The sequence below is a fragment of the Alosa alosa genome, chromosome 1 (genome assembly GCF_017589495.1).
Source record: "Alosa alosa isolate M-15738 ecotype Scorff River chromosome 1, AALO_Geno_1.1, whole genome shotgun sequence".
NCBI lineage: Eukaryota > Metazoa > Chordata > Actinopteri > Clupeiformes > Clupeidae > Alosa > Alosa alosa.
The window spans coordinates 22812252-22839590 of NC_063189.1; the positions used below are offsets into that span (position 1 = coordinate 22812252).

The window sequence follows — 27339 nt, forward strand, 5'->3', positions numbered from 1 at the left end:
TGTTGGTTCTCTGTTGCGCTGCTTCATGTGGGCCGAAGGCGGCGCTGCAGCCCTATGTTCAAGGGACACTGAAACGCCGCTGAGAGAGAGGAGAGCTTTTGTGCTGAAACTAAAAACCAACCCTGAACCTGACACATGAATTAAAACAATTCCTGCGTAAGGTAAATATTGCAAATATCTGTGAATCTGAGTGCTGGGGCATGTATCGATATTATCCAGGTTTTCGTAAACTAGTTGTTGGAAGAGAGCTATCTTTTTGTATTTACTGAGATGTTGAAAATCCTTGTGGGCAACAACTTCGGGGAGGGAGGGCGATGAGCCGCTGCTACTGGAACCTTGATTTCCAGAGCTGCTGGGGGAAGCAATGGGTTCTATACAAAGCTGAACTTTCAACTAACAAGTACATTTATCCACATTTTCTCATACACAAAGTTTAGTTACTTTCGGGCTAGTGTCATTGGGGTGTATATTTTTCCATCTGTTATTCATCTGTTTGATAGGAGCGAGTGTTTGTGTTTTTTATGTCTTTAAAGTGACAGTGTAAACGGGATCTTTTGAACAGTTCGAGGCCTAGCCTAACTGAAATGGCTAGGCCGTAATGTTAGTTGTGGAAAGGCTAGCTAGCATGCCATACCGTACAGTGTGAGAGCTAACGTGTGCTACTCAGCACTCAGCTACCCCAACGCGGGTTTGCCACATTATGTTTATTCGTAATCACTCATATGTGTAGATTGAATTGCATTAGATAAATGTAGTCGCCGATGTGTGGTGCACTTTAGCCCTCATAATGCTCATCTTATGAGGGTAAGATAAATGCTTATGAAAAGAACGCAGCGGATACTAGCTTTGTGATTAACATTAGCCAGCTAACTAGCTCCAGCCTGATGTTTTTATTTTGGAATTTATTTTGACACCGCTTCGACAAATTATGTTGAAGTCAACAGGAAATTTGCTTCTTTTTATGCACTTAACTGGCTTCAGAAAGGGATCGGGCTTTTCAAGAAGGCTCTAAAACGATATTTTGGAAAAGTGCGGCAGATTCCCTTTGCTGAACTTTTGTTTTCCGACCCATAGAGGCCAGTAGAGGACTGTCTGGATAAATAGTTGAACGAGCATGGAGTTCCCGCAACAACAGAAGCCGGCGGGGGAAGGCAAAATCATCTATCCTCCGGGGGTAAAAGAGATCACTGACAAAATCAGCAACGATGAAGTGGTGAAACGGTTAAAGGTAAAACCAAACAACTTTTTCGTTAGCATAATCACGTAGTCTATATTTGACCTGTTGGCCTAAACATGTGATGTGGGCCAAATCCAGTTCGTTCCAACTTTAGTGTCATACATTCTGTCATACAGTATGCACATATTTAGTAGCTGTTGTCGGTAGCATATGAGGTGGCTGCCGGATCTGTGTGTTTGTGTGTGTTTGAATGACCACTTTGCAGTGGGTCACTGTCCTGAGTAAGTCCTCCTCTGACACACCTTCAGGGAAGGCTGTTCAGCAACCTGTATAGAATCTCTTTCGAAATGGGAAGCTTACAATGGGAATGGGAGCTCAGGTAGAATTCAATGGTCATGGCTTAAATGTATCTGCCTGTTGCATCCTACAGTGCTCACACGTACAGGCTTCCTACGCAGTATGGAAAACCTGGAAAATTATAGAATTTGATTTTAGTCATTTCCAGGCCTGGAAACAGGGCACTGTTTGCCAAAACCAGCCAACACAAAGACCGCTTCTTCCCCCAAGCAGTCACTCTGTTGAACACTCAGTAACAGCCCCCACCCTCTGCTCATCTACCTCCTGTGTACTTCAACCTTACAGTTACTGTTCTGTTTTTATTCTTTTTACTCTTTTTATGTTTTTTATTTTTTATATTTGTATGTTAAGTGAGTGTTTTACTTTGAGAGGAAAGATTAACTGGAGTCAGATTCCTTGTTTGTTTACACAAACCTGGCCAATAAAGGTGATTCTGATAAGTATGGGGAAAAAAGGAACAAGAGTATGGAGACTTCCAGACTTGTGCATCTACAGTAGGCTACTAATGACTTCTCAGGTCATAATGAACCGTTTCTACTGTTGTGTTGCTTAACTGTCTGTCCACATCGTCAAGATGCAATTATATGGTGGTCCTCAGAAAAATGTCTCCCCAAAACGGGGACCCTGGCACCAAAACCAAATCGAGATCCCCTGGTCTATGCAAATGTCCTACACCATTGTGCACTGGTATGTTTGCGTAGCTCTGCTATTTTCGGCTAAAGCACTGGTACACTTTTTCATTTAGATTTTGTAAAAGTTACCAAGACATGGATTCTGCATTTTCTGATAGAACCGTTATTGCAAACAAAAAATACTGTCTAAGGTGATCTCTGAGCCTCTGCCAGCACTGAACTAGTCTCTATCATATGTAGCTATGCTGTATCTATGGAGAACTAAAAATGTGAGTGCACCTTCCAACACAGTGCTTCCTCAGTGAAAATTATCCAACAATGGGCAAATGTGAGTTTTCTGAGGGCTAACAAGTTACAGTCTTCTGCAACATAGTAGCATATTATATTAACATAACATAATCATTTAATAATACTTAATACTATTACTAGCTTAATAATATTAACATAACATAATACATTATTTCAATAATAAACATTGACACTGCACTGTCCCCATTGCTGAAATTAGGGCTCTCAGTCAATGAGCAGCGTGTCTCATGCATTAACTAAATCTATTGTGTGGCATGTGGGAGCGTTCAATTGATCGACTGATGTTCATTCTTATGACCCGATTAAATGGACAAATATTAAGTCTAGTTTTTTAATTAACTTAAGTTGTCCATATGTTTATTTTCACTGAGACTTGTTTATTTGGACCGTGGGTAACCTTTGATGATGTCATTATGTATTCTTCTGATCTGATGTGCATTGAACATTGTTCAGGATTTACCAACACAGCAAGAAACCGATGGATATGAGTTAATTCTGTGTGTAATCTAGAGTTTCTGCAGATAAGGGTTTAATATTGGGCGATGTTGGGTATAGATAGGATGGAGCATATGAAACAGGATAGGGCTTAGTAAAATATTGACCTAGGGTTGGGCACCGAAACACGGTTCTAATATGGCACCGGTGCCGACGCAAACGGTAGTAACTGCATCGAATAACAACGTGGATTTCGGTGCCTCATTTCGGTGCTTAATAAATGTTTTTTTTTTTTTTATACGAGGCATCACTGCATGTCATGCGCCATCTCTAACGTTTTGCTCTGATAGCAACACATCCATAGTTATCCAGTTAGCTAACATAAGCACTGTATAAACCAGAGGGGTGTACCACATAGGCGAGTGGACAGTGTTTGACAGCTTGCGTGAGCCCAAGTAGCTTACTTTAAAGCGATATCGCGAGCTCCTGTCAAAATCTAGCAGTGGGCCTAACTACACACAAGCAAAAGGCTATGAAACAACATAAACAGTAGCCTATATGTTACAAAATATCCTTGCTAATGCGCTAACTGGCATTCATTTGAAATGTTATCAGCGAAGTTGTAAGGTGAAAACTGTATTTCACGGTGTGTTCTAAACAACATAATGGCACGAAACCATCTCCGTACGTTATCGCTAATTAAACTCAGCTGACTGGTGTTAGCGCATAGCCATAGTTGCTGTTAAAATGCCTACTAGGCTAGCGCTGGGAATCTAAACACCGACATGTAGCCTAACATGTTCAAAACTATTGCGTGTTATGGGTTAAGACATGACATTTCTTAAAGCATCTGGGAACACACTGAATTAACTGGAAAGTAGAGTCCCTGTTAGATTAGTTTGCCTGCAAATGCCGTTGTCCATGACCTGGCAGTTTTATGGAAAGCGGTTTTAACATACCTTATGGCAAACCGCCTACTGGATAAACTAGAAAGCAGAGCTTTAGCCTACTATTGTGAGTGCATGCATGGCAAGCTGTTTTAACATTTAAATGTATTATTTGTAGGAGCAATGAGATATTGATAGTAAATTGAATATAACAGTTCAATTTTATGTTCAAATTTGTCTTATCAATAATAATAAAAAAGCAATTCATGCTTTATACCATTTTAATTTAAAACATTTTAAAAACAAAGTACCGTTTTGGCACCGGCATCGTTTTAAAAGTATCGATTTAGCACAGGTATCGGATAAAACCCAAATGATACCCAACCCTAGACAGGACACATTCAGGACTACTAATCAGATTCCATCTTTTGGGGAACCTCGTGGAATGACCCCTGATCTGTTTACAGTGTATATTGTTTTGTGCTCAACATGAGCATTTGCTTCACAGGTCCTGATTCAGTTGGAATTTGTTTCAATTTGGTTAGTTAGTATTTATAATGGCAATTAAGATTGTGTTTGGAAGTTGTGGAAGATGTGAAACTCATATTTGAAGGGCATCACACATAATACAGGTTTTGTACTTTTTGGTTACCTTTCATTAGTGTTGTTTCTTCAGCAGACATCTGGAGCCCAAAGGAGGTTATGGGTTTAACTGTTATCAGTGTTTGTGCTCCCTTTGGAAATGAACCGATGACCTTGGTCTTCTTACTGGTCCTCTGTTATAGTGGTGTAGAAATGCATTCTGGGAGCATGTTGGTTCTAGTTATTGGTGTGTCTGTGTCTGTTAAGTCAGAGGTTTACTAAACTTAAAACACAGATTTAGTGAGGAGCCTGGATATGGAACATTACTGCTATCGTACATTTTATAATGCTTGGGAATGATTTGAATAGGTGCTCTCAAAGATGGCAAACTTGTTTCATGTTTCCTCCTTTGGCAGCTACTTTACTTCCATCCAGTTGCATTTTTCCAATACCAGTATTATTCAAATGTACATGATATGATAAGTATGGACTATGGGGTCATTCCGTGTGAAATCACCCAATTTCAGCGCAATTTGGCAGGTGACCCTCTCCGAAAAAATCTGAAAAAAATCACAGGTGTTTGTAGACCAAATACATGCATAGATCTTAAATAGTATATCTGTATAACTAATCGTTGCAAAACTACAGCCCTTTGAAACTTCAAGTCATTTTAAGCATTGTGGTGAACAATCCTTTTTGTTCAACTTCCAGCATTAATGGCTCTTTTGGTATTTCACACACATTCGTGAAACTATGTGAATAGAAGTACATTTTCCTGTTGAATTAAAAAATCCAATCAGATCAGGCGTATCTTGTGTACTTTCCCCTCTGGAAAGCTCTGAAAATGGCTATAAATTCATAATGTGAAAAGACATCATCACCTTTGAGGGCTTCTCATTCAAAAAGTATGTGACACAAATTCATCAGATTTTTTTCCTACTCATGTATGTATTATAAGGTCCTGTCCATGCATTAACTTTGGTTGTTATAATTTTAATATTTTCAGAGCATTTTTTTAAAATTGGGCTTGATTTTCAAAAAGCCTGTTTTCATCTTCTCATTTCACCACGTGGACAGTTAACAGGATTTTTTAAAATGTTACCATATATCATTCTGTATGTGAGGATCATCTGCCCAAAAGTTGGGCTTGTTGCTGAGTTTCTTCATTGAGAAGATTTTTTAAAAATATTGTCTATAAATCCACTGAATTTGTATTGCATCTGCAGTACCACTTTGCACCACATGTGGTGCTCTTTTGATACAATGGAAGTCAATGGAAGAGTAAGAGAGTCACTTGTTTGCTGCACATATCCAATCTAAACACACAGTTTATGGTTCATAGTTGAATTGGTCCAAATAGTTATTGCAACATGAACAACATACTACTCATACGTAAATCTTATTTAGAGAAAATAAACTGATCAAGTAAATTATACACACATAAGACTGACTGATCATCATACATGCAGCAAGAGGATTTAGCAGAAATACCATCTTTGTAATGAGTTTTCTACACCAGCTTCAACCTATCAGTGCCTATGTGAGCACTTTAATAATTTCTAGCCAGCTGGTTAGGCAAAGTCTATATCCATCGTCATATGCTTGGGATGCAGTCCTCTGTGATACATAGACAAAGAGCATCAAGATGGAGATCAGTGCTTTGTCTCCATGTGATCTGGGAAAGAAGTTGGAACATATTCAAGAAACAATGGGTTTCTAAAATTCAGTGCATCAAGGTATTTCACTTGATGAAGATGACCATGTGTGTTTCCATCACAAGTATTCCTAACAAGGTTTGAGGACTCGTGGATCCAAGAGGCATTTGTAAAAAGATGATAAATCTTTAGTATTGATTTTTCTACATCTGACAATGCACTGAATTTTAGAAACCCCTTTTTACTTGAACCATATGAACCATAAACTGTGTGTTTAGATTGGATACGTGCAGCAAACAAGTGACTCTTACTCTTCCATTGACTTCCATTGTATTAAAAGAGCACCATGTGGTGCAAAGTGGTACTGCAGATGAAGTACAAATTCAGTGGATTTATAGACAATATTTGTAAAAAAATCTTATCTCAATGAAGAAACTCAGCAACAAGCCCAAATTTGGGGCAGATGATCCTCACATACAGAATGATATATGGTAACATTTTAAGAAATCCTGTTAACTGTGTCCACGTGGTGAAATGAGAAGATGAAAACGGGCTTTTTGAAAATCAAGCCCAATTTAATAAAAATGCTCTGACAATATGATGATGTTAACAACCAAAGTTAATGCATGGACATGACCTTATAATCCATACATGAGTGGGGAAAAAATCTGATGAATTTGTGTCACATACTTTTTGAATGACAAGCCCTGAAAGGTGATGTTTTTTCACATAATGAATTTATAGGCATTTTCAGAGCTTTGCAGAGGGGGAATTACACAAGATACACCTGATTTGATTGGATTGTTTAATTCAACAGGAAAATGTACTTCTATTCACATAGTTTCACTAATGTGTGTGAAATACCAAAAGAGCCAATAATGTTGGAAGTTGAACAAAAAGGATTGTTCACCACGATGCTTAAAATGACTTGAAACTTCAAAGGGCTGTAGTTTTGGAACCATTAGTGATACAGATATACTATTTAAGATTTATGCATAGGTTTGGTCTACAAACACCTTTTTTTCAGATTTTTTGGGAGAGGGTGACCTGCCAGCCACTGGGTGATTTGACACGGAATGACCCTATGGCATACCATAATGTGGGTATACCACTTCAACGCTAGTTGGTTCTATTGTAACAAAGTATCCTTCCTTTTTGTTCTGTTTTGTAGCTTTAGGCTGGAATGTGAAGTGTTTGCATTCACCAATACATGTATTAGCTGCTTTCAGACCTACGTGTAAGTCCTCATGTTCTGTGGATGTCAAGCGGTTGGGCCGTATATATCTGAACAACATAACCGGCCATTTAGAATTCCGAACTTAGCCAGCTTGTTACACTACTCCCCTCCTAGTTTTTCCAATGGACATTATGTAAATGAGCTTGTGTCTGAATAAGGCTGCGGAGCATGCGGAGATTCTGTTCATGTGTGTGTTCAACCTGTTCAATCACACAGATTCTGTTATTCCAATATTAAATGGATTTAGGGCTGGGACAACGCGTCGACGTAAATGATGACGTCGACGCAAAATATGCACGTCGATTCATTAAGCATAATGTGTGCCGCTAAATATTTTGAATTTTACACCTTCAGTGTTTCCCATACGTTGACTAATCTGTGGCTAGGGGCCACGAAATCATTGAGCTGTGCTTTTCACGCACGCAGCCTTTCCTTGCCCCGCCCACTCTCTCTTGTAACGAGCCCGCTCCTCCTCTGCATGTGCATTTAACAAAATATTCACGATTGTTGAATGTTACAACATAGAAGCATTGCATAGAACACGGTGGGCTAAATTGATATTAAATCCGCTAAGCATCGTGACCATGCTGCGCAAATTTGTTCAAAACTGCTGCATTAAAGTTAACTCTGCTAAGGTCTCATCACAACATAGTAGCCTACATTGAGGAGACCAAACTAAGTTAAGTTATGCAATCAAGCAGTATCTCAAAGCTAACGTTAGAATACTGTTCGGATGTCAAGTTTAGCATGCTTACTTACATCTGCTTGTCAATTTTGTTACTCATGTAGGGCTCATTTTATTGACTCTGAATGTTTGCAAAATCCCAATGTAAATAGAAAAGTGTTTTCCAAGACTCAAAAGTGCTTGTCCCAAGGAGAAGTAGGCTACGAACCGTTATTTGAACTAACTACGTTATAGTGTTGCACGGTGTATCGATACTAAAAAGGTATCACGATGCCTTCACGCAAAAAAACAATACGATTTCCGACGTTTTTAGAATCGATACTTTATTAAAATGTCTGTGTGAACTGCTGCTCTCACTGCTCCTTGCACGCATCTAGGCAAGTGGGCGTGTCAAGCAGGCAGCTCTGAGTGAGTGAGTGCGCAGCCAACAACAATATACAGTAGTTCTTTGCCGACCGTCCTCGGCGTTGTGGATAAAACAAAAGGTGAAGTGAAATCTGCAACTATTTCGGATACATCGCGAATAGTGAAGGCAAGCCATCAGGTACAAAGAGGCCCGTTTGTGAAATATATGTTTCAAAGTCATTTAAAAGCAGTAGGCTACGCATGGAACTTGGCTAAACACCTCGCAGACATATCCCAACATTTTTGTTCAAAGAACGACAGGTTAACGAATATGCTATAGAAAACACGACTACATGGTTAGTGCCAAGTTCTTCTCTTCTGTTTTAGTCTAGCCTAAGTGAAACGAGTATGGTTCTCTGGGATAAAGCGAACCTTCCTTCATCAATGAATTTTGACGAGACATAACGAGCTGTAATCATAGGGTGCTATCGTGATGAAAGCGCAATGTTCACGCCAGAAAAATATTACCATAACTTGTAAACAATCTATTTCATGTTCGGTCAGTACTACTGGTAATATTTGTCATGGCATGTAGACTGCAATTTGCAGTGTTTCCCCTACAATGTATTCATCAGCGGCGCAGCGCCGCTCCTGGAATTCAAGCGCCACTGCAAAAAAAGTTGCGTAATTAAAAAAAAAAACACGCAAGTGAACTTCAGGAACAGCTGCCGTTCGTTCAGGTTTGATGTCAACAAATAATAGTAGGCTAACGTTGAAGGCGCAGTGAGGGATTCCACAGGAGATCATGCTTGTTTGTGTTTATGTTTAAGTTTATTAGCAGATGCAATTTTGTGCAAAAAAACGTAGCCTACATTATGTTAACCAAGGAACCAAATTAAACACGCCAGCGAGGTAGCTCGCCCCTACCTTCAGTAGCCTATTCCCAGATAAATTCCACGCATTGTTTCGTTTTTGTTTGTGATACAGGCAATGCTTTCGAGCCCTGTGTTGCTAAAATACCTAGGCTGTGAAACTAAGGTCTAGCTAGCCTATTGGTGGGTTTAATTGAATTTGAGTAATAGGATACGCAAGCATTTACATCTGGAGATAGTTTGTAATTCCTGTAGAGCTCACCAAAATTATAGAAAAGACACTTATCTCCTATAATCCAAGATAGATTTTCTTCGAGTTTTTGAGCATTTATTTTACCAAATGACATGGAAAACATAACTCATTTCATCCACATATTCTTATGCACCATGCACAACAACGGTACCAAGTTAGCTTAAAACCGTGAGAATCAAGCAAGCCCCACGGGCCGTCACGGCCTTAAAGTCAATTCGACTTGCATAGCACCAATTCAGTGTAATGACATGAAAGAGAAGTCTATATAGTTTATCTTTATACAGTGCTGTGCAAAAGTTAAGACACCCATGCTGAAATTGACTAAAGGGAGGAATAAAAAACATCTTTTGCCTTTTGTCTTAATGCCTTAATTAAAAAAAAAAAATAGGACATCAATTATTTTTTAATGTATCATGTATCGTAAATAATTCTAAATAGTAATAGTTTGTACAGTGGCCTACAGTGTACAGTTGTACAGTGGCTAATTACTAATAATGTAAATGACAAAGGTGAAAGAAAAACATGAATAATCCTGTTCAAGTACTGCAATAATCATGCTTTGTAAATGCTTGTGTTGATGGTTATGTCATAATTTGTAACAATCAATCTGTCCAAAATCCACAAAAAGTCACCATTTAAGGAGTCATTTTTTCCAACATTTTCTTTTTTTTTTGGGGGGGGGGGGGGGCTTTACGATCAACAGCACCGCTGCTGGAAAAAATTCTAGGGGAAACACTGATTTGTTCAATAAGTATTGCCCAGATGTAGGATAGGATACCCGAAATGCACTAATTAAAGCCCACAGCATATAATGCCACCAAAGCGTGTTGAGTCCTAATAATAATAGCGGCTTATTGTTACGTGGTAGCAAATCATGTTATCAAAGAAATAGACGTAGGCCAATGTAGGAATGCACACAGACATATTGCAACAGGTCATGGTGTAGGCCTATCTGACGAAGACCTGAGTGGTTGGAACGTCGTACTTGTACACTGGGCGCAAAGAAGACTATCCTCACATTTTCCCTTTGCAACTGTCAAAGAAATCCCATGAACACGGGAAGGCCTATACTGTACATCAGATGGCCTAAAGATTAGGCCCCTCTGCATAGCATTCAGTGATTTGCATGCAGTAATTTCAACACTGACCTTGATCTAGCCTAGTTTGGCTTTTTAAAGCTACTTTATTGGCAAAACACAAAACAAAAAATAAAGGACTTAATTACACAAAGTAGGCCTACTATTTTACTGACTATAAAAATAATAATTATGTAGGAAGTTTAGAACCTAGAATTGACCTGCACACTACAAAAGTGCACCGAATTCTACACATGACTCAATACACTTGAAGGAGGTATGAGTCTTAGGATTTCGCCGTAGTATCGTTTCAGTATCGAACATCGTGATATTTATGGCAGGTATCGTATCGAAGTCATAATTTTGGTATCGTGACAACATATTACGTTATGAATTGCATTCACACATCAGCAGCGTTTTAACGGTGTTAATGTAAATTGCAGGGATTCCCTCACGAACGTCGTCTTAAAGTGACAGGCACTCAATTAGACCTACTGAACTGAACTGAATGCTACCTCTGATTAAGAATTCGTTACTTTGCACTTGTATAGTCTTTTATTTTGGAATCTTAAGAGCAATAAACATAATATTCCAATGTTAAGGAATTCATGTTTTTTTCATTCAGATATGTAAATCAACATGTATAAGTTGCTATTAGTCAATCGAAATCGAATCGGACTGAAAAAATGAATCGTTAGATTAATCGTTTAAAAAAATAATCGTTTATCCCAGCCCTAAATGGATTGCATTCATGAGGGACAACAGCATTGTAAAAAAGAGTTCACGCGGAAGCGTAAGTGTAAGCCTTTGAATATAGCTGATGTGTTGCAGCTCCATTGCTTGTTGTGTGACGAGAGGGAGATGAGGAAGTGGAGTCCTGTGGTTGTGTAAGCACTCAGTCCCCTGGTGCGGGTGAAGTGATAGTTGAGGGATTGCATGTAGTGGTAGCCTTGAACTGATAGGGACGTGCAGAGGAAATGCCATAGTGCAACATTGGACTTCTGTGGTTAGAGAAAACACACATTTTAGTGTCTTGCAGTTAGTGTAGTAAATGTTTGTGTAAACGCCCTCTTGTATAAAGTGGGTTTAGTCCACTTTTCTTATTTGGAGCTGAACTAGCATCTGCTAATGTTGTGAGAAAACATTTATAGCTCGATGTGTTTGTGTACTTTGTGTTTGCTTTGTGGACATGCCGGAGGAGTTGTTTGCTAGAAGTCAAGGGTGGGCCACATTGAAACCTACTCTTGACCAAAATCAAGAGAATGCACAAAGAGATCACAGTAAAAATACCCAAATGTGTACTATCAAAACCTGTTAAAAGCTATTGCTTTTGGAAATGAAGAATTGTCTTTGTAAAACATATAAGCATACCAGTACTGAAATAAAACATAATCTTATCCCTTAAATGTAATGCCTAGTAATCCATCCAAGACTAATCTTTTAGTCTAAAACGACCTACCTCATTTTTGCCTACACTGCCATCATAAAGGGCCAGGAGGATAATATTTGTGTTAAATGTTAACTGACATGTTATCTGATCTCTGTGGCTAACTTTCAGTCAGTGCCAAAGATAGAATGAAAATGTACAGATTTGTCCACAGTATTTTGCTCATTTATCAGAGTGCACAACTAGGACAATAGTTTAGTACACACAGTACATTGGAAATGAGTCTTGCTGTGTTGTTGCATGGCTCAGTTCTTGGTTTTGTGTTTGTATTTAACTTGTAGCTTCTACGTTAACCTCTTCTGAACCTGACCGTAGCAGGTTAGAGGAAGGAGACAATTTTACATTTGCCGCAGTATCTCAACAGATGTGATCGTGTGGTTACAAAATATGTTTGATGTCGTGGAAAATGAATACTGGAAAGCAACGGCAGTACAGGTGCTTCCTTATGATGTGGTGGTAGAGCTCATCTGAAAACATCAGTCTTGCATGAGATGGGTGATTACATAGCATGAGTTTAACAGCGCTCATGCACTGAGTGCTCTCCTTCTCTTCTAAGTTGCCGGGCTGAGTGAGTGAGTGAGTGAGTGAGTGAGAGTGGAGTCTCCACAGTGCTCAGCTCTGCTGGACGGCTGTGTGCCCATCCCCCCTCTCTTCCTGTACTCACCCACTTTGGTCTGCTCTGCCTGAGCCTGCAGCTCTGCAGAGTTCTCCATGGTCCTAAAGGCTGTAGGTGTTGAGGCTGTGATGTTTGTGTGGCGGCAAGAAGAGGATTAACCACTCGATATTGAACACCCTTTAGACCCCTTAAGTATTGTTAACACCGACTGCAAGTGATATTTGTGTTGCCATATTGACATCTTAGAATATGATTTAATTGGAAATTATAATCGATAATTTACATTCCCATTATTATCAAGAAAATAAAAAGGTCACGAAGCAATCTATAAAGCGTAAAATCTCTTAAAGTGTGACGTGTTTTCTCCACACACACTAGACAAATGCATTGGGGATGCCTGCCATGCATGCACAGTGGGAATGTGCAAAAAATGGGTTTCTCAAAAGTTTTTAGGAACTGGATCAATGGATTTAGAATGGGATCTCATTGAAGTTCCTGTGAGTGCAATGGCAAATATCCCAATACTTTTGTCTAGACTAGATTGGTCATCTTCAACCATTCAGTGTAATGTTGAGTGTAGTGTTGGGTATGAAGTTCTTTGTACAGTATGGGAAAAGCATACACACAGGAGAGACAATTTTGACTTTAAGATTTCTACGGACACTACGCTAGTGTTCTCAGGGATGTTCTACCCAAAATCCATAGGGATAGGAAATGTAGGATTAACATATTTCCTGCCATCAAAAATGTTGTGGCTTAATAGCAGTACACATTTTAGTAATAAATCACTGTTTTTAGCTCCCTCAGTACACTTTTTATCAGGTACTTTCAGACACAACACTTGTAGGGACTCCTCCGTTACAGGAGATACTGGAGGAGCTCCCCTGGGTATTACACTTTTCTTTCTCCATGCGCACTGCCAGTCGGAATGCTCAGGCAAAGTAATGCTTTTGTTAATGGAGCACATTTGTTTGGCTTTTTTCCCTTCTCTCACAGGTTAAGTAGGCTCTCAGAGACAAAACAGTACTTTGTCTGTATGAAGCATCAGTGGATAATTATAAGGTTTTTTTTTTTTTTTCAAACAGATTACCATTAATACATTAATAGAAAGTGATTAAGCGGACTGCTTTTCTGTTAAAGCTATTGAATTTTATCAACAGATTTGAAGATCAGGCTTAACGGGTAATGCGCAAAAATAAATCGGCATTCCAGATATTTTGCTATATATCCATTGACAAAACAATGGATTTGAGGATGTCCTATTGGGCTTAGGTAACACTGATAGACATTTGAAGACCTAGTGGTCAGAACACATTGTCTGTTTGCCTATGCTTTGAAAAATATATAAACTCTACCTAAAGACGTAGTGCCTTTAGTTTTTTGTTCTTGGTAGGTTTTTTTTTTTAACTTCATGAATTGTACCCACATTACTAAAGAGCACCTGTTGTTGGATAAACCATTGGAGCCTAGCAGCACTTCTTTCCCCAGCTGCAGAAACTGATAGACATTTGTTTAACTATTTTCTGACATTTTTTGGCCAACCAACTAATTGATTAATCAAGAAAATAATCACCAGGTTAGTGTGGCGCTACTATGTATGGTTTTCATTTAAAAATAACAACCTTTATATTTCCATCATGATTGTGCATGCAGGACCAGCCCTGGGTAGCCAGCAGGAAGCAGGTTCCCTTTCATAACTAGACAGTTCAATATGCTTTACATCGTCAGTAGAAATCACAACAATTAAAATATGAAAAGAGAAAAAAAAACAATTAATGGTGGGGGGGCAAAGTAAAATAAATAATTAAATAAAAAGCAGACATTAAACAGATAAAGACAATGAATAAAGTAGATTAAAAAAAATAAAAGTTAAGTAAATATCTAATACAAGAACAATAAAATATAGTAAATAAAGAAAAAGAGTGGCAAGATACTAGGACTAATACATAAAAACATAAAACGGTAGAGAATGGCTAAAAAGCATAGTTAAAGGGTTAAAACATTGCATCTGATGGTAAAAGAGGAAAGATCTACTAAGAGAAAGCAGTAAAGAATAAATTAGTTTTAAATCTGCCCATCTTTTGTCGGGGCACTTTTCACATGGTTTGGGAGTTGATTCCATAGTTTGACAGCATAATAACTAAAAGCAGCTTCACCACATTTCGTTCTGACAGTAGGTGTGACCAGTGAAAGATTCAGCTAAACAGTCAGGATCTATGTGTCAACACCATACACGCACATTACAGCAGCAGTACTTTAAAATCAATTCTGTACTTTACAGGAAGCCAGTGTAGAGATTTAAGTGTTGGGTTGACTCTTGCTGCTGCGCTTTGAATTTGTTGAAGTTGAATCAGAGTTGTAATGAGAGGGCAAAGTAAAAAACAAGTTTGAAGAAATGTTTTTTTTATTATTTCCAATATGTTGTAATGTTGTAACCTATTGTACTCAAAATATTTAAGCAGCAGCTGTATAAGAATTATTCTGGTTTCACACAGATTTTTTAAAATAGCAGACTATTTGGCTTGGCTGTGCTTGACCAGTCAACATGCTTAACGTCACTCATGGCTCCTGGATGCTGGGAAAGAACTTGAAAAGGGGGTCTGAATATCACCTAATACAACCGTGGTGACGACCACGTCTCAAGGGCCGCAAGAAACCGTACATTGATGACGTCTAATTCTATTCCTATTTATTATTGCTACTTTACACTTGACTTTGTTGTGTTGTACACTCCTCCACACGTTTTGAGAAACACAAAGGGTAAGAGAAAAGAAATGAAGAAGAATAAAATTCAAATTAAATTAACCGGTTTTCTCCTCTGTGCTCCCGCTGCTGCACTGACAGATGGTGGTGAAGACGTACATGGATATGGACCAGGACTCTGAGGAGGACAAACAGCAGTACTTGGGGCTGGCCTTGCATCTGGCCTCTGAGTTCTTCCTGAGGAACCCCAACAAAGACGTGCGGCTGCTCGTGGCCTGCTGTCTTGCAGACATCTTCCGCATCTATGCCCCCGAGGCGCCCTACACCTCACACGACAAACTCAAGGTTCTCATACAGTCATTCCTTTATTTGTGTGCTGAAGTGAAGCGTTTCACTGTTTTGGCTGTAATAATCTCCTGTTTTTTCCTTCAGGATATTTTTCTATTCATCACACGGCAGTTGAAAGGGTTGGAGGACACCAAGAGTGCCCAGTTCAATCGCTACTTCTACCTTCTGGAGGTAAACACACACATAAACAAATACTACACTCCAGAATAAAAAAATATAACCAGTAAGTGTAAGAAGGAAGAGTGGAGAAATATTGGCTGCCCTCTCTTGTCAATGTTGAATTGTTCTTAATGCAGTTCATGGAAAACAAACATTTTGATCTTTGCAGAACCTGGCATGGGTAAAGTCTTATAACATCTGCTTTGAGCTTGAAGACTGCAACGAGATCTTCATTCAGCTCTTCAAAACCCTCTTCTCTGTCATCAAGTAAGCCATTTCCCTCTCTTGTAGGTCCTAACCACGCCATTCCATAGTGCCCACTAACTTTCAAATCAGTCTGCATTTACTTGCTGTTCATCACCAACTGCCAGTGATTAGGGTGCACATTATACTGGTGTGTGTGTGTGTGTGCGTGTGCGTGCGTGTGTTTGTGTGTTACAGTAACAGTCACAATCAGAAGGTACAGATGCATATGTTGGATCTGATGAGTTCCATCATATTGGAGGGAGATGGAGTCACACAAGAACTGCTGGACACCATTCTCATCAACCTCATACCAGCCCACAAGGTACTCAATCACACCACTGGCCACATGCAGGACCACTTAACCAATAACCAGCCACTCATGGCTCACTGAACTCAGTGACCTCATACCAGCTCACAAACCCTCTCCACTCGCCCCTCAGTAAATCTGAGAGCTCAACAGTTGCCAACCTCAACCACTTTAAACAGCTACTTTGTCATTCTCTTTGATGTACATTTCAAGCTACAGTGCAATTACAATATGTTGTAGAGGTTGCACAGTTAATCCCTGAATGTATTAATGATCAGTTGGATTCTGCTGACTCTGGATGAGGTCATTGTGGTTTCTTGAAGATTAGGAATGATTACTCAAACCCCCCACCTCTCCTTCTCCCTTCTTTCTGTCTCACTGTAGAACTTGAATAAGCAGGCATATGATCTGGCTAAAGCTTTGCTGAAGAGGACTGTACAGACCATTGAAACGTGCATCGCCAATGTAAGTGCTCAAGTCTTGACACCAGTATTACCCATAATGGGTAATAAAGTGAAATATCACCGCTCATCTGTCGAGGATTGGTACTGTAGGTAGCTTATAAAAGATCCGCAAAACAAAAATGCACACTCCAGTCTGTACAAAAAAGGCTTTTACTTTCAATCTTACCAGTATTACCCATGAAATTACTCATGTGTAATGACCTCCCTGACCCTGCCCTGACCACCCTGTTCCCTATTCTCCTCTCCTGTCCAGTTCTTTAATCAGGTGCTGGTGATGGGGAAGTCCTCGGTGAGTGACCTCTCCGAGCACGTGTTCGATCTCATCCAGGAGCTGTTCGCCATCGACCCTCTGCTGCTGGTGTCGGTCATGCCCCAGTTGGAGTTCAAACTGAAGGTGCCGCAGACACACGCATAAGCACTCACACAAAATATTGAATCTTTTTAGACAGACAAGCAGAACATGACTGCCTTAGTAGTACAAACAAAGCTCATCTTGTATTTTCTATTGAAGAATTCAAAAATCTTTAATGGCAATAGAGTAATTCCTTTAAATTGACCTTATGAAATGTTGATATGATGTTCATATGATGATTCCTCATTATAGTGAATGTCAAAACAGTACAGTTATTGCATAAAAGTAATGGCTGTGAAAAGAATGGAAGTATTAAAGCATGATTTGTTTGTATAGAGTAATGATGGTGAGGAGCGGTTGGCAGTGGTGAGGTTGTTGGCCAAACTCTTTGGTGTGAAGGACTCTGAACTGGCCACTCAAAACCGGCCGCTGTGGCAGTGCTTTCTGGGAAGGTAAGAGGACAGCCCTGTGTGCTTAGGCTGAGATGCATGCATGATGACTTACTATGGTTCCTATATGGAGAGCAGGGGAAACTGGCGTTACTGTGTGATAACGCTGTGATACGTTTACAGATTTAATGACATTCACGTCCCTGTGAGACTGGAATGTGTGAAGTTTGCCAGCCACTGCCTGATGAATCATCCTGACTTGGCAAAAGACCTTACAGGTGTGCTTTGTGGTTTTATTGTGTTTGTGTATGTATTAACTATACCGTTTCAAACACACAAATGAACTTATGGTGTTGTCTGTGCGGCATGGTAGATTTCCTTAAAGTGCGGTCACATGACCCGGAGGAGGCCATCCGTCATGATGTCATCGTAACGATCATCAACGCTGGCAAGAAGGACCTGAACCTGGTGAATGACCAGCTGCTGGGGTTTGTCAGGGAGAGGACGCTGGACAAGAGGGTGAGTAATCTATAACGAAGTCATTAGTGTTGTCCACATGGCCAGCATCCACATGTGTTTGTCCTGGATAGATAGATAGATACATACTTTTATTCATCCCCACAGGGGAAATTCAGATGTCCAGCAGCAGTGTGTTGTCTACCAACAAGCATTCTTACTGCAATACTCATAAAAACATGTACCCTGTGTAACTGTGAGCATGTGTTCCAGTGGCGTGTGCGGAAGGAAGCCATGATGGGTCTAGCTCAGCTGTTCAAGAAGTACTGCCTACATCACGAGGCTGGGAAAGAATCCGCTCAGAAGATCAGCTGGATCAAAGACAAGCTGCTGCACATCTACTACCAGAACAGCATCGATGACAAGTAAACACCAACACACACACATGCACACAGGAGTAAAGTCCGCAATGGCAAGTGTACAAACATGCACAGGTCAACCAAGCCAAGCACACAGCGTGTCATACAGACTCACTAGTAACATTAATTATGTAAACACTACACAGATCTACATGCCCACTACCAGAACGACAATAATAATACCTCCTTCACATAGACACAGTGGCCTTGTAACTCACTTCTTCCTAAAAGTGTCCTTTTTTTCTCTGTGTGTGTGTGTGTGTGTGTGTGGTAGGCTGCTGGTGGAGAAGATTTTTGCTCAGTACATGGTTCCTCACAGTCTGGAGACTGAGGAGAAGATGAAGTGTCTTTATTACCTCTATGCCTGCCTGGACACCAACGCAGTCAAGTACTCCATCCCTACTCTTATCCTATAGTATTTCTGGCTGTACTGAGATGCGTGTAGATCTTGTTTAAGCACCATTATCCCTCTGAGACATGCAATGTATTATCTCCCTCTCTCTTCCCCCTTTTCTCTCTCTCTCTCTCACTCACTCACTCACTCACTCACTCACTCACTCACTCACTCACTCACTCACTCACTCACTCACTCACTCACTCACTCACTCACTCACTCACTCACTCACTCACTCACTCACTCACTCACTCACTCACTCACTCACTCACTCACTCACTCACTCACTCACTCACTCACTCACTCACTCACTCACTCACTCACTCACACACTCACTCACTCACACACACACCCTCTCACCACACACACCCCTGCAGGGCTCTGAATGAGATGTGGAAGTGTCAGAACATGCTCCGAGGGCTGGTGAGGGAGCTGCTGGACCTTCACAAACTTCCCACGGTGAGAATCTCCCATCAACACATCGCCTTTCTGAAGTGTCATAGTTCCCACTTCTAGAAAAACATTGGGATGGGAATTATTCATGAATAATTTAAGTGCATTGCTAGGTTATGAATGGTCATGGAAATGTAATTAAAGGTCTTTGGAAAGTCATGAGAATGTTTTGGACTTAATGGACAGAATGAATGATGTGTTTCTCTATCTGCAGTCTGAAGCCAACAGTGTTGCCATGTTTGCAAAGCTGATGACCATTGCCAGTAAGTTGATATAAACATCCTAAAAACAACCTAAAAACATCCCGTTGAAGAGAACTGTCCATTCTCTCTTACTATCTTCACTAGTCGTTCATGGTGTGTGTGTGTGTGTGTTTGCAGAGAACCTGCCTGACCCAGGGAAGGCTCAGGACTTCATGAAGAAATTTAACCAGGTGCTGGGGGAGGACGAGAAGCTGCGTGTGCAGCTGGAGCAGCTCATCAGCCCCACGTGCTCCTGCAAGCAGGCCGAGCTGTGTGTGGTGAGTCCCATCGCAAGGCCCTAAAGGCCCTTGTTACATTGGTTTCTGTTTTATGTTGTATTTCTAAAAAGCTCATGACTCCTTTTGTCGCACACATTCTCCAGTGTTGTGTGAGCAATTGTGGAATAAAAGCAACTGACATTTGTTACTATGTGTATATGCAGAGAGAGATTACAAGGAAGTTGACGTTCCCCAAGCAGCCCACCAACCCCTTCTTGGAAATGGTCAAGTTCCTGCTGGAGAGGATTGCACCTGTGCACATAGATTCTGAAGCTATCAGGTGAGACAGCATATGAGTGTGTCGTGGTGTATGGGAAGAGATTGTATAACAGTAGATCTCTGTGAGTGAGACTCCTAGTGGCGGTGTGGTGGAACTGCAGCCTTCAGTTGACCATTTATTGTGTATGTGTGCAGTGCTCTGGTTAAACTGTTGAATAAATCCATTGACGGAACGGCTGATGACGAAGAGGAGGGAGTCACCCCCGACACAGCCATTCGCTCAGGCCTGGAGCTGCTCAAGGTACGTGGGCTGTTTGATCTAAATCTATGAGCTATGTTGGCTCACTTTGGCCGAAATAAGATGTACCTGACATTCCATGATCTGCTTAGCTTACTGGATGCAATGAGGACTCTGTTTTGCTGATTTTACACAGTCAGACTGTTGACCCTTGCATAGCGCAATGCATGAAGGGGAAGTGTTTCTCTTTCACCCTGCATCTGTCTGAGCTCTGTTGCTCATGCACTTGTCGGCATGGAAATTGACCAGCTCTCTTCTCTTCTCTTTCTGGTGTCTGTAGGTTCTGTCGTTCACTCACCCCACCTCCTTCCACTCTAGCGAGACCTATGAGTCACTTCTGCAGTGTCTGAAGATGGAGGATGACAAAGTGGCCGAGGCAGCCATCCAGATATTCAGGAACACGGGACACAAGATTGAGACAGAGCTACCACAGATTCGCTCGTATGTTAAATACACAGACGCAATCCTCAAAATGGGAGTACATATCAGAATACATTTGTGCAAAGTTGATTAGGTGGTTGTATTGAATCTGATTAATCTAAAGTGTGTGTGTGTGTGTGTGTGTGTGTGTGTGTGTAGAACTCTGATCCCCATCCTGCATCAGAAAGCGAAGCGTGGCACCCCACACCAGGCCAAACAGGCTGTTCACTGCATCCACGCAATCTTCCACAACAAGGAGGTGCAGCTGGCCCAGATATTTGAGGTAGGCACACACAATTATATTATATATCTAAATTAAGGATCACATATACAGAACATAGATAACCTATGCCATGGGCATTTAGACATGAAGCTCACTTTTCTTCTCCTCCAACTGCCCCATCCCATTCCCCCAACCCAGCCTTTGTCTCGCAGTCTGAACGCTGATGTCCCGGAGCAGCTGATCACTCCCCTGGTGTCGCTGGGCCATATCTCTATGCTGGCCCCAGATCAGTTCGCCTCGCCCATGAAGTCCATCGTCGCCAACTTCATTGTCAAGGACCTGCTTATGAATGACCGAGTAAGGCGCAAACCCCATAGACAGCAGAGCTAGAGCCAGATGGCACAGAGACGGAGCCAGAAGTTGGTCAGCTCGTTCCTCTCACAAAACTTTAAGGACTCTGTGGCACATTTCCAGCTTCTGTTTATGTGACAGAAGCACATATCAGTTTCATGAGACACTTTGTTCTGCTCTCTGTAGTCCTACTCCGTATCTTTTTTTTTTTAATGAATTGAAATTGCTATGATACTATAGCTACATACTGTAGCACTGTAGATACTGATGGGTGTTTTATCACTGTCCTGTCTGTGCCTCAGTCATCAGGTAACAGGAATGGCAAACTGTGGACCACAGATGAGGAGGTGTCTCCTGAAGTGCTCGCTAAAGTAAGTACCTGAGGAGGGAGACGACACTTGATGCTAATAGGGTGGCCCATTTGAGTCTAACTCTGTGTCGGTCTGTGGTTGAATGTAGGTGCAGGCCATAAAGCTTTTGGTGCGCTGGTTACTGGGCATGAAAAACAACCAGTCCAAGTCTGCCAACTCCACACTGAGATTACTGTCGGCTATGCTGGTCAGTGAGGGGGACCTGACAGAGCAGAAGAAAATCAGGTCAGCACTCTACATATTGTGTGTGTGTGTGTGTGTGTGTGTGTGTGTGTGTGTGTGTGTGTGTGTGTGTGTGTTGTGTGTGTGTGTGTGTGTGTGTGTGTGTGTGTGTGTGTGTGCGCGTGCGCAGGAGCGCGCGCATGCGTGTCCACGTCTGTGTGCTACGACTGTGTGTGTGCGCGCACTCATGCATATCTGTGTGCGTGTATGCCTGTGTGTTACAAACTGTGTTGGAGAATCAGCATGACTGAGGCCGCTGTGTGTGTGTTTTCAGTAAATCAGACATGTCCAGGCTGAGGTTGTCTGCTGGATGTGCCATAATGAAGCTTGCTCAGGAGCCCTGTTACCATGACATCATCACCCCAGAACAGTTCCAGCTCTGTGGGCTCGTCCTGAACGTGAGTGTCCCCTGCCTCGGCACATAAACCTGCCCAATGTGAATGCCCTAACCCTAACCCACGCAACACTCACACTCAACCCTAACCCACGTAACACTCTACCCTAACCCTAACCCACGCAACACTCTACCCTAACCCTAACCCACGCAACACTCACACTCTTGGTCCTAACCCTAACCCACGCAGCACTCACACTCTTGGTCCTAACCCTAACCCACGCAGCACTCACACTCTTGGTCCTAACCCTAACCCACGCAGCACTCACACTCTTGGTCCTAACCCTAACCCACGCAGCACTCACACTCTTGGTCCTTGTGTCTCTGTAGGATGAGTGCTACCAGGTGAGGCAGATCTTTGCCCAGAAGCTGCATCTGGCCCTGGCGAAGTTGTCTCTGCCGCTTGAGTACCTGGCAGTGTTTGCCCTGTGTGCTAAGGACCCGGTGAAGGAGCGCCGTGCCCACGCCCGCCAGTGCCTGCTCAAAAACATCAGCGTCCGCAGGGAGTTCATCAAACAGAACCAGGTGGCACACGGTCAGTGCACTCCAGCAAACGGAACACTCTCATGTGTCTGTGGTGTTCTGAGTTCATGTGACTCAGACAGAACTGCCTCATGCCAACAAAAACACTTGTGCAAAGGCAGACAAAACAATGACTAAACAGGCAGATGAGACCAGATACGGTTGCCTTTAGACTTTATTTCTTGCCTTTCTTGTCAGAGACATCCTAATACATGCTGTGTCATCTTGGCAACTGTGGACAACTTAGGACAATTAAATACATCAGGCTTAATAAATTGTTCCTTCTGCTCAAAATGACAAAAACTTGTTTGAAAATAGAGATGTCACAAAGTTACAAAGTAACTCAAAATCAATTGTGTCATTGATTAGATCAGTGTCAAAACTTGGGACACTGGAAACAGCACTGAAGGGCAGACACTATTGGATGGACTGTGTTTCACTATTGAAAAATTAAAAAGAGAGAGAGAGATCACGCTGACCTTTCTGCCTCTGTCTGTTTTCCCTCCAGATAAGTTGGTGTCCCTCCTTCCTGAGTATGTGGTGCCCTTTATGATCCATCTGCTGGCACACGACCCAGACTTCACCAAACCACAGGACTTTGAACAGCTCATCGCCATCAAAGAGTAAGCCTGTTTGTCTGTGCTAGCAAATACCCTGTTGTGTTGAATATATACATGAGCGGTTTTGATTAAATTAAATGTGTGTGTGTGATGGGGTAGGTGCTTGTGGTTCATGTTGGAGGTGCTGATGGTGAAGAATGAGAACAACAGTCACGCCTTCCTCAGGAAGATGGTGGAGAACATCAAACAGACTAAGGACGCCCAGGCCCCTGACGACCCCAAAACAAACGAGGTCATTCATTTGTCTTCCTCTCTCTCTCTTTCTCTCTCCCTTTCGGCCTCTGTCACGCTCTCTCGCCTTGCACGCACACACACACACACACACACACACACACACACACATAAAGAGACTGAATGCCTATTATAAATCTCACAGAACAAACAAACCCCCAGAACGATGTAATCAGACTTAACCATATTTAATCACTGTTGTACATGATGTAGAGCAACACTTTACTATTAATTAACCGCCAACAAAATGAAAGTTATGTGAAGCAAACACTATGTGTTCAACACAATGGGCCTACATTTGACAAAGAAACAACTATCTTTTAAAAAAATACCACATACTGTCAAAGTTTGCTAACATGACTATTGTAGTATTAGCACTCTGTTTTTAAAATACATATAACATAAGCATCTAACAGAAAAAAAGGCTATACAGCTACATGATTAACTTGTTTTATGTGTTGCGATTATGAGGGGTCCTTGGAGAACTTTCCACTCCATGAGGGGTCCCCGGCCCACAAAAGTTTGAGAACCCCTGATGTAGAGAATCTAGAGATGCACTAAAACAGCCGGTATATTGAGCTGTACTACTGTTCCATGTGTGAGAATCTAGAGATGCACTAAAACAACAGCTGGCATATTGAGCTGTACTACTGTTGCATGTGTGAGGAGGTTGCCGTATGATGTGTGTTGGGTACTTGAAATCCTGTTGCTGACCTTTTGATTGTATGTTTTTACAGAAGCTGTACATTGTGTGTGATGTGGCGTTATTTGTTATTGTGAACAAGAGCACTTCCTGTCATTTGGATTGTCCCAAGGATCCAATCCTTCCAACCAAATTTTACACCACACCAGACAAGGTATGAACATCTTTTACAAGTATGTGTTTAGTTTGTTCATTTTGTTATTTGTGTGTGCGGGGAGTGTTGTATTTTGGATGGTAGTTTACACTCCTGACATACAGCCAGCTTGATAGCAGTGTGCATTGCATATTAGTTGACCAAGTCTCTCTGTTCAGTGGTTACTCTCTCTTTTTCTCTGTTTCTGCAGGACTCTGTCAATGATAAGGACTACCTCTCCTCTGAAGCTAGGACGGTTCTTCTCACAGGAAAGGTAAAGACATTTTACATGCAAAATCATCAAACAAGGAAGTGCTGTTGAAACACTCCTGATCACTCACTCTTTTTTTTTTTTTTTTTTTTTTTTTTCTTCTCCCAAAGCCGAAACCTGTTCCAGTTCTCGGTGCTGTTAATAAGCCCCTAACGGTTCCTGGACGGCGGCCATATACCAAAAGCACCCCAACAGAGGCAGGAAACAACAACAGCACCAACACCCCACCCACCACACCTGCATCCATTAAGACCAGGTACGTCTTCCATCAATGTCTCCACAGTACATGCTAATATGCATAGAGTCTTGTAGTTGTACTAAGGATTGTAATGGCGCTGTTCGTATGTTTCTCTCTCATGAAGGGACACGGGGGCTGTCGCATCTGTTACCGGAGCAAGAGAAAATGAAGAGAACCCTGTGATTGTGGTTAAAGAGGTCAAAAAGAAGGTAAGAGAGTGTGAGTGTGTGTGTGTGTGTGTGTGTGACACATTGTAATGTTAAGTTATAAGCTAAGAGAGGTTTTCTGCCATGATTCTGAAAGATAGGCCTCCTTCAAGAGTTCAGTTGATATCAAACATTCATGCTCCTTAATCCTAGGCCAATGTTGAAACTGTTCAGATCCTTAATGGGCCCGTCATTCAGCATCACCACCATAAATTCTCTGCAGAATTGACCTTTACCATTTTAAAGAAAACAAACTTTTTTTATTAACAGTCCAGTTACATTCCAGCTCTGTGTACCCTGTAAACTCCTGTGTGAGTGTGTGTTGAGTGTGTAACCTCGTGATTGTGTTGAGAGTGAGGGAGAAACGCCAGACAGGTGCTGTGAAATATGAGGAGCAGTCAGGGAGTCTCCTCACACATTCCTCCTCTGCAGCCGCTATTTATACGCCACACGCATCTAGCCTTGAGGCTGACTACTTGAACCTTGGTGGCATCTAGCCGTCAGCCTGACTACTTGAACCTCGGTGGTTCTAGATGGTCACAAAATATCTAAATGAGTTGGACAGGCAGGCCAAACTTCAGAGGCTCACTGAAGACCTGCTGGTTAGGGCTTCGGGCCTGGAACCGGAGGGTTGCCGTTCGATCCCCGACCAGTGGGAACGGCTGAAGTGCCCTTGAGCAAGGCACCTAACCCCTCACTGCTCCCCGAGTGCCGCTGTAGCAAGGCAGCTCACTGATCTGGGTTAGTGTGTGTGCTTCAACTCACTGTGTGTTCACTGTGTGCTCACTGTGCTCCGTGTGTTCGCTAATTCACGGATGGGATGAATGCAGAGACCAAATTCCTTGTATATGCAAGTATACTTGGCCTAGAAACCTGATTTTACATTTACATTCATTGTCGCTGGATATGATATGACTAAAAAAATCTATTCTAAAATATAAGAGCAGACATTAGAAATGGTGTAGGTTGCATCCCCCCACTCCTCAACAGTGGGGCCCTGCGCTGGGGCAGGATGTCACTCACCACGTCCCCTCCCTCCTCCACAGGAGGACCCCCAGACGGAGAACAGCGTCACCCCCAACCCCCCAGCAGCGACGCCTCCGCCAGTGAAGCGCGGACGAGGACGGCCGCCCAAGAGCGCAGCCGCCGTGACACCTGAGAAAGAGGCAGGGGCGCCGGCCAGCGGAGGCGGCCGGGGCAGGAAGAGAACAGCACCAGCTCAGGACCACACCTCCACGGCAGCTACGGAGCCAAACAGCGGGAAGATACCAAAACAGGAAGATGCCAAGAAGGCTGGGACACAGAGACAGATGGACCTGCAGAGGTGAGCTGGGTTGTGAAGGCAGTAGCAGTCATCGTCAGAAAATAAATACACTGTTCAGTCAAGCAGACTGCTTGAGCCCACAAATGTGGTATTGTCCACAAGTACAGCTTCTTAATAGTATTGGTACCAGTCATGTCATAATAATTTCAGAATATCACCTAGTTTTCAATTGAAAGGTCCTCTCCTGTAAAATAATTCATTATCTTTTCTACTTTTCAGGTAAAGGAGGGGTCATGCTGAAGTGTTCACCTGTACAGAAATTACCTGCCTTCCCCCAGACTCCAGCTCTTCTCATGCATAACCCCATCACAAATGCGTGTGTGTGTACACACACACACACACACACACACACACACACACAATCAGACATACTGCCCTTTAGAAGTGAATGATGAAAGCTGAAGTGTGTTTGTGTTTAGTTTTTTTTCTCTGTTGTTTTTAAACTCGGGCAGTTTTAAACTGAGAATTGCCTGCAATTAAATCCTGCAGATTTTCCACTCTTTACTGTCTTTCTCTGTCCCCATTTGTTGCGTCTCTCTCGTGTGTGTGTGTGTGTGTGAGGTGTGAGGTGGGGTGGGGTGGGGTATGCCTGGTATTGGTGTGAGTGGCCTATAATAGGAGTTGTCTGGTCTGTTGCACTGAGTGAGGAGAGCTGAATGTCATGGACAACATTTGTCAGCTGAGAAGGCAGAGAAAAGCTTCCCTTTCTTCTCTCCATCTTGCCTTTATTTTGAACCACTTCACAAAAGGACTTCTTTTCAAATCCAAAATCATGAAACAGATTTTCATACTGAACCAATGGGGTTCCGTCAACTCGT

At 41.9% G+C, this 27339-nt stretch overlaps 1 protein-coding gene across 2 annotated transcripts; it reads left to right on the plus strand.

The window, feature by feature from the left end:
• Positions 1-7: 7 nt before the first annotated feature.
• On the plus strand, positions 8-27023 carry pds5a (PDS5 cohesin associated factor A). Of its 2 annotated transcripts, none has more exons than XM_048239637.1 (33): positions 8-161; positions 1075-1228; positions 15410-15613; positions 15701-15787; positions 15945-16042; positions 16217-16343; positions 16713-16793; positions 17046-17186; positions 17481-17596; positions 17717-17811; positions 17907-18052; positions 18263-18414; positions 18683-18796; positions 19180-19261; positions 19470-19518; positions 19636-19775; positions 19940-20055; positions 20190-20295; positions 20573-20733; positions 20872-20995; positions 21134-21292; positions 21589-21657; positions 21746-21882; positions 22154-22277; positions 22604-22808; positions 23304-23418; positions 23515-23647; positions 24384-24503; positions 24694-24756; positions 24864-25009; positions 25116-25200; positions 26244-26521; positions 26741-27023. In XM_048239637.1, exons 2-33 carry the CDS (start codon positions 1115-1117, stop codon positions 26742-26744), a joined length of 3891 nt encoding a protein of 1296 aa, XP_048095594.1. In that variant the 5' UTR covers positions 8-161; positions 1075-1114; the 3' UTR covers positions 26745-27023. The 2 variants fall into 2 exon arrangements, with proteins under 2 accessions (XP_048095594.1, XP_048095601.1); XM_048239644.1 differs by lacking the exon at positions 8-161 and adding an exon at positions 352-400.
• The last annotated feature ends 316 nt before the right edge of the window (positions 27024-27339 follow it).

Bases quoted from the DNA above. Each gene is read 5' to 3' on its own strand.
- pds5a (XM_048239637.1), top strand. From the start codon at position 1,115: ATGGAGTTCCCGCAACAACAGAAGCCGGCGGGGGAAGGCAAAATCATC. The intron at 1,229-15,409 runs GTAAAACCAAAC...CTGCACTGACAG, and splicing joins AAGTGGTGAAACGGTTAAAG to ATGGTGGTGAAGACGTACAT. The intron at 25,010-25,115 runs GTACGTCTTCCA...TCTCTCATGAAG, and splicing joins CCTGCATCCATTAAGACCAG to GGACACGGGGGCTGTCGCAT.